Raw genomic sequence first — 14,296 nt, 5'->3', positions numbered from 1 at the left:
GACCAAATCTATGGAGGTTCTGTCAAGGCGACTAGATCATTCTGGTGTTGGAGAGTTGGATGAAAAGGAGCGGGAGAAAAGGAAACAAGAAGCTCATAAGACCTTTGTGAAGGAGAAGATGAAATTTTCAGCCTTCTTGAATGAAATCACAAGGCAGGTGCTTAGCCCATCAAGACTTACATCTCTTGGGGTAACAGATGTTCATAGGCCCTCGAGCCCTGGGCAAACTTCAACATCTCCAAAAGTATTGTCTCCAAAGCCTGAACATAAAAAAGAAAAGAAGTCAAAGATTACCAGAAGTCGTCCGGGAAGCAGTGCCAGCTCCAGAACATCGACTGCCCATTCCCATGTCAGCAAGCATTCACACATCAGTAGGCATTCTCACTCCAGCAAGCATTCCCACTCCAGTAAACACTCCCATTCCAAAAAGCACTCACATTCAAAAAAAAACTCCCACTCCAACAAGCACTGTTTTTCCGAACGGGACCTAATTCATCAGCAGCAGCACCAGTCTGCCTCCAGGCATCGTCACAGCAGTACAAAAAGTGATACAAGCAATGCTAGCTCTTCCTCAAAGGGTCTTTCATCTGGGACTGAACGTGGCTATAAAGGTCAGAAGAAGCACCAAACTTCCCCCAAAGAGCAGCATCTCAATTCATTTAATCGTCGACATTCACCCCACAAATCGTCTCCATCTCACTATCATCACAATGAAGATTGTCATAGCTCACCTTCATGTCCTTGTTCTCCAGAATCAGAAAACCATCACCATCATTCCCATCAAGAATCTCATCATCATCATTCCCATCCAGAATCTCATCATCATCATTCCCATCAAGAATCTCACCACCATCAAGCCCACCCAGACTCTCATCACCATCATGCCCATTCAGACTCTCATCACCATCATTCCCATCAAGACTCTCATCACCAGCATACCCATCCAGACACTCATCACCATCATTCCCATCCAGACTCTCATCACCCTCATACCCATCCAGATTCAGACCACCATCATTCCCATCCAGACTCCCAACACCATCGTTCCCATTCAAACACCCATCACCATCCTCCCCATCCAGACTCCCATCACCATCATTCCCATCCAGACTCCCATCACCATCATTCCCATCCAGACTCCCATCACCATCATTCCCATTCAGACTCTCATCACCATCACTCACCTTCATCACATCACCACCACGAAACTCATCATGACCCATCACCTCACTCTCATTCAGATCCCCATCATCATTTACATTCTCCATCACATTACCATCAGGGAGCTCAGCACAGCCCAACACACACCGCTAATTCAGAATTACACCATTATCATCAACACTCACCTTCACCTCCACGTCACCACCATGAAAGTCACCATACCTCAGCTTCACACCATAGTTCCACACATTCAGAAACTACCCACCATCATTCCCATCCAAAATCTCACCATTCTTATTCACCACCCCCTCCTCAACACCACCATAGAGAGTATGGAAGTATATCTCAACTCTCTACCAACTCAGAAACTCACCATCAGTCTGGTGTGAAATTGCAGCACCATCATTCTGATTACGACTCCACTTATCACAAATCTCAACACCATCACCATCATCATCCTCATCCTAATCCTAATAACTCATCCAACCCCGATTACAATCATCACACTTCCATTTCAGAACCCAAGCTCCATCATTTCCACAATGATTCCCCCTCTGAAACTCACCAACATCCTCATAGCACTTCACCAGAACACCATTACCATTCCTCTCATACAGACCCTCACCATCTTCACCACGTGTCTGACGGTTATTTAAAAAGCCATGCCCACCCTAATTCGCACCATCATTACGAAAATCATCCTAACACACACTTAGAATTCCAAGATCACAGCCCATCAAAGTCTAAAGGACAAGTTTCCCATTTGGAATTCCACCACAGTGATAATAATAATCCTCCAGAGTCTCACCATTTTCACTCAGAAAGTCACGATAAATCCCAATTGGATTCTGATCATTACCATAACCACAAATCTCAAGATTCTCACCATCATTCCTTTTCTCATCACCACTCCAGTACAGATTCTAACCATCCTCAACATCACAAGTATTCTGAAACTCATAATTCCCAATTAGAATCCCACCATCACAATTCCTACAATCACAACCCAGGACACCTTACCCATTTGGAGTTTCACCATCACCACAGTGATCATAAACCTTCGGAATCTCACCCTCAGTTTTTCCATTGGGGAAGTCCTCATGATAACCCTTCTGATGAATCTGATCATTACCATCACCACAAATCTCAGGAGTCCCACAATCATCCCCATTCCAATTCCCATCAAACTTCCAACATAGAGTCTAACCATCCAGAACACCACAAGCATTCAGAATCTCATCACCATTCCCTACCAGAGTCCCAACATCATCATCACGATGATGATCACCAAAGCCATCTTCGCCACTCTCCAGTTGGCCAGCGGTCTACTTCTCCACATTCTACCAAGTCAGATTCTTCCGCCAGCTCCACTATCCAGGATGATCAGTCCACAGTGAGCTACCAAGAGTCATCCTCATTCCCAAAGGTAAGTGGCTTTCAGTACAATGAAACTTTGGTCCAATCCCAGTACTTTTTTCCTCTTAAACCTACGCCTTCTCCTTGGCCCTTGAAACAGGAAAGTAACGGGTAGGGCTGAAAACATAGCAACATAGCAAAATATCTTTGGCCCAATTCTGGCCCACACAATCAGCTTTTGCTTGGCCCACATGCGGCAGTGAATTATGGTAAATGACTGGACCAAGTCTGGCTTCCAGACAAGAGCCAAACATGGACCATATTTAGGCCAAGTCCTAGCTAAGTTAACCTATCACTGAGCCTTGAACTGGGCCAGATATGAAGGTGTGCAACGAGTGCAATGAAATTGATAAACCCATTAATCATTGCGCTTTAGATGTGCTTTTTCTCAAAGCGACCTAATTGGTAGAATTTATCTTCTTTATTTAAAAACAATAAAATATATTTTAAATGTGGGTCAAGATAGGCCAATCTTACATGGCCCAAATATCAATTAGGCATGTTTTTGTTGTAGCTGGTGTGTTCAGGGAAATTTCTCATACCCCTTTATTTGAAGTGGGGTCCCAGAAAATGTTTGAAGGGCTATCTGGCTCTTCTCTTACACCTATGCCTCCAACCAATATAGAACCAAGACACCGCTACCCCTTCCAGTGGGGCCGCTGGCTGATACGAGCCCTATGAAATCATTTTCAATGAACGGTGTGGTGGAGTGTGTCGCGGACGACAGTGTAAGACTGGTGGGGTGTGGCATTGCAGATGAAAGTGAAGAGTGAGGTGGGGTGGTTTCTGGTGGACAGACGAAAGTGTAGACCGGGGAGTGGATTAGTTTCATGGACCAAAGTGAAGAACGGGAGGGGTGGATGGTGGTTCTGGTGGGCCCCTAATAGTATGTCTGGGGGCCCCAAAACGACATGGGCCCTTAGAATCTTCCTAACTTTTCTCCCCCTAGTGGCACCACTGATCCCTTCATGTGATTCTGGGAAACGGGAAGAAATGGGATTGTGTCTATTTACACTACTGATTTTAATTTTAAAAGATACATATAAAGGTTATATTATTGACCAAATCTTATGTGCTTTCATCTCTGCACAGGGAACCCACCCAGAATTGGAGAAGTTAATGTGAGTTCCTTGTTTACTTTCACGTTCTTTAGTTTGCATGCTCTTGGCAAAGGTGTTACCTTGCTTTTCTTTTGGATCTGGAAGGATTTTCAGCTTTATTAGGATTATTTAAAGCAAAACAGTTTGCTTTAAGAAATGCTCAGATATAATTGATCAGCTCTAAGCTATCTCTTTTGAAAACGCTATCAACCTTACAGTCAATAGCTATATTTCCATTCAAAGATGTGAATTAGTTTAAAGCGCAAACTGGAATATTGTTTAAAACATTTGTAAATAAAGCAGTTTCCATCCAATGAATCAAAGAGAACAAAAAGTCACTTCCTGATAAGCTGGCGGCAAATATATTTAAAAAAATTGAATTTGCTGCAGTGGAGAAGCTATTGTGGGCCTTTTTTATTGCACAACACATTTCTCGCACCTTTTCAATCTTTTCAATTTATTTCAGTGTAGTTCACACACACGGTTCCTTATTGGATAAAAATGCGTTTTTTTTCAACGTAGGCTCATTCTGAAAATGTAGCCCTATATACATTTCCATTTCCACATTAGCCAGAGGAATGCATGGCTGCATTTCATTTTTAAAACGAATGCTACGGGGCAGTATGACGCCGTTCCTGTTCGCGCTTACTAGCTGACTGCTTACCTCTGTATGGACCACTTTTCCGCTGTTACCAGTTTGTCCTATTAGCTGGCCATGTACGTCGGTAGACATGAGATGCAGAGTGGAGTTGACCATGACAACAGGGTTCGAGCCCGGTGAGGAACGGTTCTAGAAAGCAGGTAAGACAAAAAACAGAATCCAAAAAGTAAAATCAGCAAGTAAATAACTGGGTGAGATTGTGGTAAAATCTGTAAACGTGGTAAAAATCAGGCTGCCTTTTTTTCTGGATTGCTTTTTAAAACTGTCGGGAAGTGGGAGGGCAGGTAAATCTGTGCTTTTGAAAACACTATTGGTTGGGTTTAGAGAAGGAGGAAGGGAAAGTCGATCAGTCAGTCAGTCAAACAGTGAGTCGACAGCGGCCTCTGGTGGATTTACGTGAGAAGAGCAGGCGCGAATGGCACTCGCGAAAGAAATTTGAGATCTGAAAAATTGTACACAGCGGCCTCTAGTGCATGCGCGAAACCAAAAACTGCAAAGATTTTAGCTCCTGGGACGCATTTGGCAGTCTCCAAAACTGAATATAGAGGTACGTTTTCAGTCTGAGCCTGGGTTGGTTTTTTCACTTGCATTTTCAAAATATATGCACATCTTGACTTTCCATTAAGCACTTTTTATATGATATTCCAAAATTAGCATACAATTAGGTAGATGGAAACACACCTAATGTAGAAGCCTCAAGGAGAAGGGCTTGTTTGACTGTCAGTCTATTGGATCTGTCTAGGATGTTACAGGAGCAGAATGAGGTTCTCCACCACAGCTTGCTGCAGACCACTGTGCGCATGGAATGTATGGGAGCTGAGTTCAAAAGTGGTCACCAGCTCCTTGAGTCTGAGTTACAAAGAACTCGCATTGAGCTTACTAGCCTAATGGATCGGTTCACAAGGTGAGACGCAACTCTGAGCTGCTGTGTTATTTTATTGTATTAACACAATGCATGGGCATCAAATGCTGTTTTTAGGATTATTGTTTTCTGTTTTTCTTTTTCGTCAGACTTCATGACAACTATTCCTGCACACAACAAACCAACCACCTGCTGGAGAAAAAACTGCATTGTGTGGTAATGCCCAGTTTAACGCTTCCGTCTCTTGATTTACAAAAACCCAAACTATTTCAAATGCGACGTTATTGTTAATCTGTCTGTTTTTAATGAAGGCACAGAGTATGGATGGAGAGCGTGAGCGACTAAACCAGCGAATCTCAGAGCTAACAGAGCAACTGTCTACAGCAAAGACCACCATTCAGGGTTTAGAGACCATTCATGTGAGTTATAAATGATATTTATATGGTACATATACAACAGCAATGCCATGTCCTTAGATATGTAGATATTCCTTCATAGTGCTTATTTATTACCATTCAAATACATCATAGCTCAGTCAAAATATAATATGTGTATAAATATGAAATATATTTGAATATTCAGTATCTGGACCTATATATATATACACAGTTGAAGTCAGAGTTATTAGCCCCCCTGTTTATTTTCCCCAATTTCTGTTTAACGGAGAGAAGATTTTTCAGGACATTTCTAAACATAATAGTTTTAATAACTCATTTCTAATAACTGATTTATTTTATCCTTGTCATGATGACAGTAATTGATATTTGACTAGATATTTTTCAAGACACTTCTTTACAGCTTAAAGTGACATTTAAAGGCTTAACTAGGTTAATTAGGTTAACTAGGCAGGTTTGGGTAATTAGGCAAGTTATTGAATAATGATGGTTTGTTCTGTAGACTATTGAAAAAATATATAGCTTAAAGGGGCTAATAATTTTGACCTTAAAATGGTGTTTAAAAAATTTTAAACTGCTTTTATTCAAGCCGAAATAAAACAAATAAGACTTTCTCCAGAAGAAAAAATATTATCAGACATACTGTGAAAATTCCCTTGCTCTGTTAAACATCATTTGGGAAATTTATATAAAAAAAATTCAAAGAAATTCAAAGGGGGCTAATAATTCTGACTTCAACTATTTTATATATATATATATATATATATATGGAGATAAATAAAACACAATACAATACAATAAAATAAAAGGTACGTTGTGTGTAATCAAATTTTAGGCTGAATATGAATTCAGATCGTATTAATATCCTTTATATAGTATACATTCAATTTAATATTGATTTATTTTAATTGCCCACCATTCTAACACAAAAAGTTTTTAAAAATAATATAAACATTCTGTTGAGGAAATTTCATAGTAGGAAATTTGGACAAGGTCATGTCCACACATACTCGAGTTTTTCGTTTAAAAAAAAAAATCTCTGTTTACATGAAAGCGCAAAAATGCCAGAACATGCCAAAGCAACAGGAGGCGATATACTTCCTTCTGTAATGTTGGCCAATCAGAAGCCTCAAGAGTGGATTATTATCGGTTCCAGTTGGCTCAACAAGGAGCACCTGCCATTGCACAAACCCACATCTTGTAAACAACAGAGATTGTGGAGCACAATCTGAAAAACACAAAGGAAATGATGACACGGATAAGCCAAAAACTGCAGTTACACCGGCTATACGACTGCACAGACACCAGTGTTTTTAAAAATCTTCACCCTGAAAGAAGTTTTGGAAAACTTTGGTTTCAGTGACCCGATATAGCATTAGAACAAATGGCCAAAATGCATAGAAAAAGGCTGCTGTTGTTGACAGGGCCAAAAATCAATGTCAGTTGCATGCTACAGTCACAGAATGAAAGTGACAAGAAACCTACGTTTCCTTTAGTTCCCCAATAGTACTGTTTGCAGGGCCGCTGCTAGCCAAAAGGGTGCCCTATGCGAAATTTACTGTGGTGCCCTCACAGAGGAACAAAAACACACCAACATATGTATTTAAACATGTATTCATTTATTTATGTACATAAATATGCATATAAACACTCAAATTTATACTTAAACAATTAATTATTTACATTAAAAAATAATAGCGTACATCAAAATAGCCACTGACATGTCTTCTGCAGAGCATTCTCAATTTCAAACATTTACAAAAGGTAAGGAATAAAACCCTCTCGGTACCTGTAGAGATGGACAGCTGTTGGTGCCTCTGGAGCAGTGCTGGTCATGCCACCCCATCTTCTTTTGTGACAAATTTCAGCATTAAACCTCCATGTACAATACAAGAAACCAGTCATTTAAAGAAAAAAACTCAGGACATACCATTAAAACAATGGGCTAGCCCAGCACTCCTCCTAATGTGTCTAAACTACAACCAAAACGTGGGTTAACTTGCACTATAATCTACGGTGACAAACACCGACCCTTGCTGTCAGTATAAATCAAAGACATTTGCGGCTTTTAAGAATTAAAAAGTGTTTTAAATTGAGTGTATTTTTAAACAAAAACTTTAACATTCAGAAAAAAATAACCATTAATGAATTTATGCAATAAAAATGGTTTATGGCCTGAGGCTTACAGTAATTTGACTCATTTTATAATATCAGAAATCACAGAATCAGAATCAGAATCAGAATCGGTTTTATTGCCAAGTGTGCTTCACACACACAAGGAATTTGTTTTGGCTACAGAAGCTTCCAGTGTACATAAAGTGACAACACAAAATAATAACAAAACAAAAAAATAAAATAAAATAATAATAAAAAATGATGAACATTAAACAGATGCGGTTAGTGAAGAAACCTGGATGTTGAGTTGTATGTACAGATTGTTATAAATATACAGGTTATAAGGTGCTGTGTACAAGTGCGAATGTAGAAAGTATTGCATTGTATATTGATATAAGGTGCTGTGTACAAGTGCGTATGAGAAAGTATTGCACATATTTATTGCACAGTAGGGGAATATTTAACTGTTCATAAGGTAGACAGCCTGAGGAAAGAAACTTTTCCTGTGTCTGGCTGTTTTTGTGCTCGGTGCTCTGAAGCGCCGACCAGACGGTAACAGTTCGAACAGGTAGTGTGCTGGGTGTGAGGCGTCCAGAGTGATTTTGCGAGCCCTTTTACTCACTCTGGAAGAGTACAGTTCTTGAAGTGTAGGAAGGGTAGTGCCAGTGATTCGTTCAGCAGTCCGGACTATTCGCTGTAGTCTACGGAGGTCAGTTTTGGCAGCTGAGCCGAACCAGACGGTGATTGAAGTGCAGAGGATGGATTGGATGACAGCTGAGTAGAACTGTACGAGCAGCTCCTGTGGCAGGTTGAACTTCCTCAGCTGACGAAGGAAGTACAGTCTCTGCTGGGCTTTCTTCACAATAGAGTCTATATGAGTGTCCCACTTCAGATCCTGAGAGATGGTGGTGCCCAGGAACCTGAATGACTCTACTGCAGCCACAGTGATGTTCATGATGGTGAGTGGGGGGAGTGCAGGGGGGTTTCTCCTGAAGTCCACTATCATCTCCACTGTTTTGAGCGTGTTCAGCTCCAGGTTGTTGTATCTGCACCATAACGCCAGCCGCTCCACCTCCTGTCTGTATGCAGACTCGTCACCGTTCTGGATGAGGCCGATAACAGTAGTGTCTTCTGCAAACTTAATGAGTTTGATGGAGGGGTCTTTTGCAGTGCAGTTGTTATTTCATATTGTAATGTACAAAAATGAAAAACCAGCCTATTAAAACACACCAATACATCGATGTACAGACTAAAGAGACGTTATTGTCATTGCAGTGATACAAGCAATAACAACAGCAGCAATAAGAAATGTATAGAAATAGACAAAGCAATAAACAACTGCAAAGAATTACATAATATATAATTATATAATATAATATAATATAATATAATATAATAACTATAAAATAATAAATAATACATACAGTGAAATAATTGTGCAGTGCATGTGTATGTAGCTGGTGTACAAACAGAATTGTAAAGTATTCCACAAGTTAATAATAATAATTTAGTTTGTGTAATTATCAGCAACATGGGGAAGAGGGGCAAACGTGAAAAGTCATAGAACATGTCCTGTCATAGTGTAAAGCACAGTGCATAGCCGCAAAGCAAGAAACTGAACGTAAACAACAACAAATAAGGCAGATTTGGTGTTGTCGTTTAAACGTTAGCCTCACTAATTTACTTAAACAACCAAAAATATGTTTCTAGATTCATGGACATAAGTTACCTGAAAGTGATGCACGCGATTCATCATGTACTTTTTCCTCTTTTCGGCTCCAGACTGCTGTTGTCTTTTCCGGGGGATAGAGCTGCAACTTGCATCAATTATAATTATATGCTGCTAGCAGCCGCAAAGATAATTGGACCGGGCGATGCCGCGTGTACACGTCTATGTGCATACACGGGAAAAAATGAATTTTTAAAATGTGTTCAACAACATATTATCAATATATATTTTATTTACACTCAGTTTATGTTAATATTATTAAATAAAGGTTAATAATTTTTTTCTGAGCAACCGAGATGGTATCCCCCTCCAGAGTTGAGGCCCTACGAAGCCTGCGTACTCTGCGTATAGGGAGTGGCGGTACTGCTTGTTTGTTTCCATAGTTACTCACTGATAAGTTGATTATGTTCACCTGCTCCTGTTTGTCTTCGTTGTTATCTCTGTTTATGTTCGTTTTCCGTGTAAACGCAAGTGCAGGCGAGAGCGCAGAAACTCTATTGAAAATACTGGGGTTAAGTAAATTTACATATTTTAAAGACATGGCTGGGAAAAATTAAATTTAACAGAGAGCTTCTTGTCCGCCCTACTGAAAAAAACAGCTTAAACCAGCCTAGGTTGGTTGGCTGGTTTTAGCTGGTCGACCAGCCTGGTTTTAGAGGGGTTTTGGCCGTTTCCAGCCTGGTTTCCAGCCATTACCAGTCAGGCTGGGAGATGACCAGCTAAAACCAGCTTGACCAGCCTAGCCAGGCTGGGAGCCCAGCCAAAACCAGCTATGTCCAGCTTAAACCAGGCTGGTCAGGCTGGTTTTAGCTGGATTTAACTGGTTATTTTCCAGCCTGACCAGCTAAGACCAAGCTGGAAATGGCTGGAAACCAGCCTGGAAATGGCCAAAACCCCTCTAAAACCAGGCTGGTCAACCAGCTAAAACCAGTCAACCAGTCTAAGCTGGTTTAAGCTGGATTTTTCAGCAGGGCGGTCTAAGACTTAATTTCGTATATCAATCAGGCAGTGAAGATCACTAATTTTTAAAGAAATTAAATCTTAAACAAGGTGATTTTATAATGGCGTGACAGTCCACTGGATGTGCTTGGGGTGGCTGACTGAAAATTAAAGTCTGTGTGCATATATACAGTTGAAGTCAGAATTATTAGCCCTCCTTTGAATTTGTTTTAAAAATATTTCCCAAATGATGTTTAACAGAGCAAGGAAATTTTCACAGTATGTCTGATAATATTTTTTCTTCTGGAGAAAGCCTTGTTTGTTTTATTTAGGCTAGAATAAAAGCTTTTTAAACCATTTTAAGGTCAAAATTATTAGCCCCCTTTAAGCTGTATATTTTTTCGATAGTCTACAGAAGAAACCATCGTTATAAAATAACTTGACTAATTACTCTATCCTGCCTAGCTAACCTAATTAACCTAGTTAAGCCTTTAAATGTCACTTTAAGCTGTATAGAAGTGTCTTGAAAAATATCTAGTCAAATATTATTGACTGTCATCATGGCAAAGATAAAATAAATCAGTTATTAGAGAAGAGTTATTAAAACTATTATGTTTAGAAATGTGTTGAGAAAATCTCTCCGTTAAACAGAAATTAAGGAAAATAATAAACAGGGGGGCTAATAATTCTGACTTCAGGTGTACCTCATTTAATAAAGTTTCTACGTCCATCCATCATAGGCGACATCAGGGCTACAGTCTGACGATGCCAAAACTCCACTTCCAGTCGCACCACCTCCAGCTCAGTTCATGGACACCGACCACTATGACAAAGTCTCCATGCGCGCCGATGACGGCCAATCACTGGGAACACTTCCAGAGGAGGAGGAATCCGATTGGTCAGAAATGGGAGAAGAGGCAGTCCTGAGGAATTCACAGGGAAATCATGCAAACGCCTCGTATTTCCAGTGGCAGCAGAGGCAAGGCGGCTGGGAGGTGGTGAATCAGTACTCCAAGGGTATTGTGGATACGGAGAGTGAATCTGGTGGTGAGGAAAGCAAATGTCCTCCTCCTCACGGCCTACAGATACCACATCTCAAGTTCACCGTACATCCAGAAACCCTACCGGTTCCCATCACTGATGCCAGCCTGGCCCGCTTCAAGCAGAATCCAGATGGTCCAGCGTATGAGATCACTGAGGTGCGGAGTCTGGGATCGCCCATTCGTGTACTTTCTGCTAGTCTGGAGGAGATCCACTCGATTGGGCGTCTGGAGCAGCAGCAGCAGGATCATATTGTCCAGCTGAGGAGCAATAAATCCATGATGGATCTCCACCACTCTCAGGTTGGCACCAGACAGGTTTTGTACGAGGATGAGATTGTCAGTAATTGGAGAGAAGTGAACAGCCACGCTGCCGGGGAGGATATTAACGGGTTGGTTGGTCTAGAGTCTGCTCAGAAAATGCTCAACCACTTTATTCACGATGGGGAGAGCACTCACTTGTGATCAAATGGATTTTTACCCATGGGAAAATGTCATTTTAGCATTCAGGGTGGAAAATATTTGTCAAGTATGGACAAATCTAACATTGAATTGTTTTGTTATATTTAAATTATACTTTAAACACACATTTTTATGGGGCAGCACAGTGGCACAGTGGGTAGCACAATCGCCTCACCGCAGGAAGGTCACTGGTTCGAGCCCCGGCTGGGTCAGTTGGCGTTTCAGTTGCATGTTCTCCTCGTGTTGGCGTGGGATTCCTCCGGGTGCTCCGGTTTCCCCCACAAGTCCAAACACATGCACTATAGGTGAACTGAGTAAGCTAAATTGTCCGTAGTGTATGTGTGTGAATGAGTGTGTATGGATGTTTCCCAGTGATGGGTTGCAGCTGGAAGGGCATCCGCTGTGTAAAACATATGCTGGATAAGTTGGCGGTTCATTCTGCTGTGGTGACTCCAGATTAATAAAGGCTGAAAAGAAAATGAATGAATGAACACATTTTACACCCAATGGCTGTGTTTGTTCATGTTTGACCCAATGCTGGGTTATAAGTTAAAAATCCAGCATTTTTTAGAGTCCCTACTTGAGTTGTTGTTGTTTTTTCTAAATAAATTCTGATTTTATTTTAGTTCTAAGAGATTAGTTGGGACAAACCCAACATTGGGTTGAATTTTTTAGTTAAGTTTAAATTACAGTTTTACACAATGGTTGTGTTCGTCCATATTTGACCCAATGCTGGGTTATAAGTTAACAACCCAGCATTTTTTCGAGTTTATACTGGAGTTGTTGATTTGTTTTGTTTTTTAAAGTAAATTTTCATTTTATTTTAGTTTTAACAGGTTAGTTGAGACAAACCCAACCATTCGTTCATTCACTTTCATTTAGCTTAGTCTTTGATTCATCAGGGGTCGCCACAGCAGAATGAACCGTCAGCTATTCTGGCAATTATTCTGGCATTTGACCTCCAGCTGCAACTCAGTACTGGGAAACACCCATACAAACTCACATTCACACACATACACAGTTTATTCAATTCACCTATAGAGCATGCGTTTGGACTGTGGGGGAAACCGGACCACCCGGGGGAAACCCACACCAACACAGGGAAACATGCAAACCCCACACAGAAACGGCAACAGCCGGGACTCAAACCAGAAACCTTCTTGCTGTAAGGTGACAGTGTTAACCACTGAGCCACTGTGCAACGTGGGTTTAATTTTTCAACAAAATTTTCAATAAACTTTTTAAACCCAATGGTTGGGTTTGTCCATATTTGACCCAATGCTGGGTTATAAGTTAAAAACCCAGCATTTATTTGAGTTCAGACTGAATTTTTTTAAACAGTAACTTCTGAATTTATTTGAGTTTTAACAAGTTTGTTCACTTCAGAATTAAAACTCTCTAGTAAAATTCGTTCATCTTTGAAACACAAATTAAGATATTTTTAATAATAATTCGGTAACACTTTGCAATAACATGCACAAACAATGAACAATTCATTTATTACAGTATTATTCATCATTTGTTAATGTTTCTCAATAGAAATAAAGTCGTTCATTGAAATTATTACACGTTTTTGTAACCCAACGTTTGTCAAGTATGGACAAACCCAACATTGGGTTGAGTTTTCAATTAGATTTAAATTACACTTTTTAAACCCAATGGTTGGGTTTGTCCATATTTGACCCAATGATGGGTTATAAGTTAAAAACCCAGCATTTATTTGAGTTTAGACTGGATTTTTAAAAAGTAAATCCTCATATTATTTTAGTTCCAGCAGGTTAGTTCACTCCACAACGAAAACTCTAGTAAAACTTGTTCATATTTGAAACACAAATTAAGAGATTTTAAATAATCGTTTGGAAACACTTTACAATAACATGAAAAAACAACGAACAATACATTTATTACAGTATTTATTCATCATTTGTTAATGTTTCTTAATAGAAATGAAGTCGTTCATTGAAATTATTACATGTTTTTGTAACCCAACGTTTGTCTAGTGGTCAAATCCAATGTTGGGTTGAATATTTCAATCGGATTTAATTGACTCTTTTTTAACCCAACATTTGGGTTTGTCCATATTTGACTCAATGCTGGGTTATAAGTAAACAACCCAGAATTTTTTTGGTTTAGACTGGATTTGTTTGTTTTTTTACTCATTTTATTTTCGTTTTAACAGGTTAGTCCACTCCACAAGGAAAACTCTGTAGTAAATTTTGTTCACGTTTGGAATTTTTAGTAATTGGGTAGCACTTTACAATAACATGAACAAAAAACAACGAACAATACATTTATTACAGTATTTATTCATCATTTGTTAATGTTTCTTAATAGAAATAAAGTCGTTCATTGAAATTATTACATGTTTTTGTAACCCAATGTTTGTCAAGTGGTCAAATCCAATGTTGGGTTGAAT

At 39.8% G+C, this 14,296-nt stretch overlaps 1 protein-coding gene across 1 annotated transcript; it reads left to right on the top strand.

Annotated features, from left to right (window-relative positions):
• The first annotated feature begins 1,703 nt into the window (after nucleotides 1-1,703).
• si:dkey-273o13.3 (uncharacterized) lies at nucleotides 1,704-11,994 on the top strand. Its single transcript, XM_056457170.1, has 7 exons — nucleotides 1,704-1,800; nucleotides 2,040-2,587; nucleotides 3,670-3,698; nucleotides 5,081-5,242; nucleotides 5,350-5,416; nucleotides 5,512-5,619; nucleotides 11,119-11,994. The coding sequence occupies exons 1-7, from the start codon at nucleotides 1,704-1,706 to the stop codon at nucleotides 11,881-11,883; spliced, it is 1,776 nt and encodes a 591-aa protein (XP_056313145.1). The 3' UTR covers nucleotides 11,884-11,994.
• Nucleotides 11,995-14,296: the final 2,302 nt, after the last annotated feature.

The sequence above is a fragment of the Danio aesculapii genome, chromosome 5 (genome assembly GCF_903798145.1).
Source record: "Danio aesculapii chromosome 5, fDanAes4.1, whole genome shotgun sequence".
NCBI classification, from domain to species: Eukaryota; Metazoa; Chordata; class Actinopteri; order Cypriniformes; family Danionidae; genus Danio; species Danio aesculapii.
Note: the sequence above shows the minus strand (reverse complement) of the source record. Positions and strands in the feature narration are given on the sequence as shown.

Bases quoted from the DNA above. Each gene is read 5' to 3' on its own strand.
- si:dkey-273o13.3 (XM_056457170.1), top strand. From the start codon at position 1,704: ATGATTCCCCCTCTGAAACTCACCAACATCCTCATAGCACTTCACCAG. The intron at 1,801-2,039 runs GTCTGACGGTTA...ACAAATCTCAAG, and splicing joins CCTCACCATCTTCACCACGT to ATTCTCACCATCATTCCTTT. The intron at 5,417-5,511 runs GTAATGCCCAGT...TTTTTAATGAAG, and splicing joins AGAAAAAACTGCATTGTGTG to GCACAGAGTATGGATGGAGA.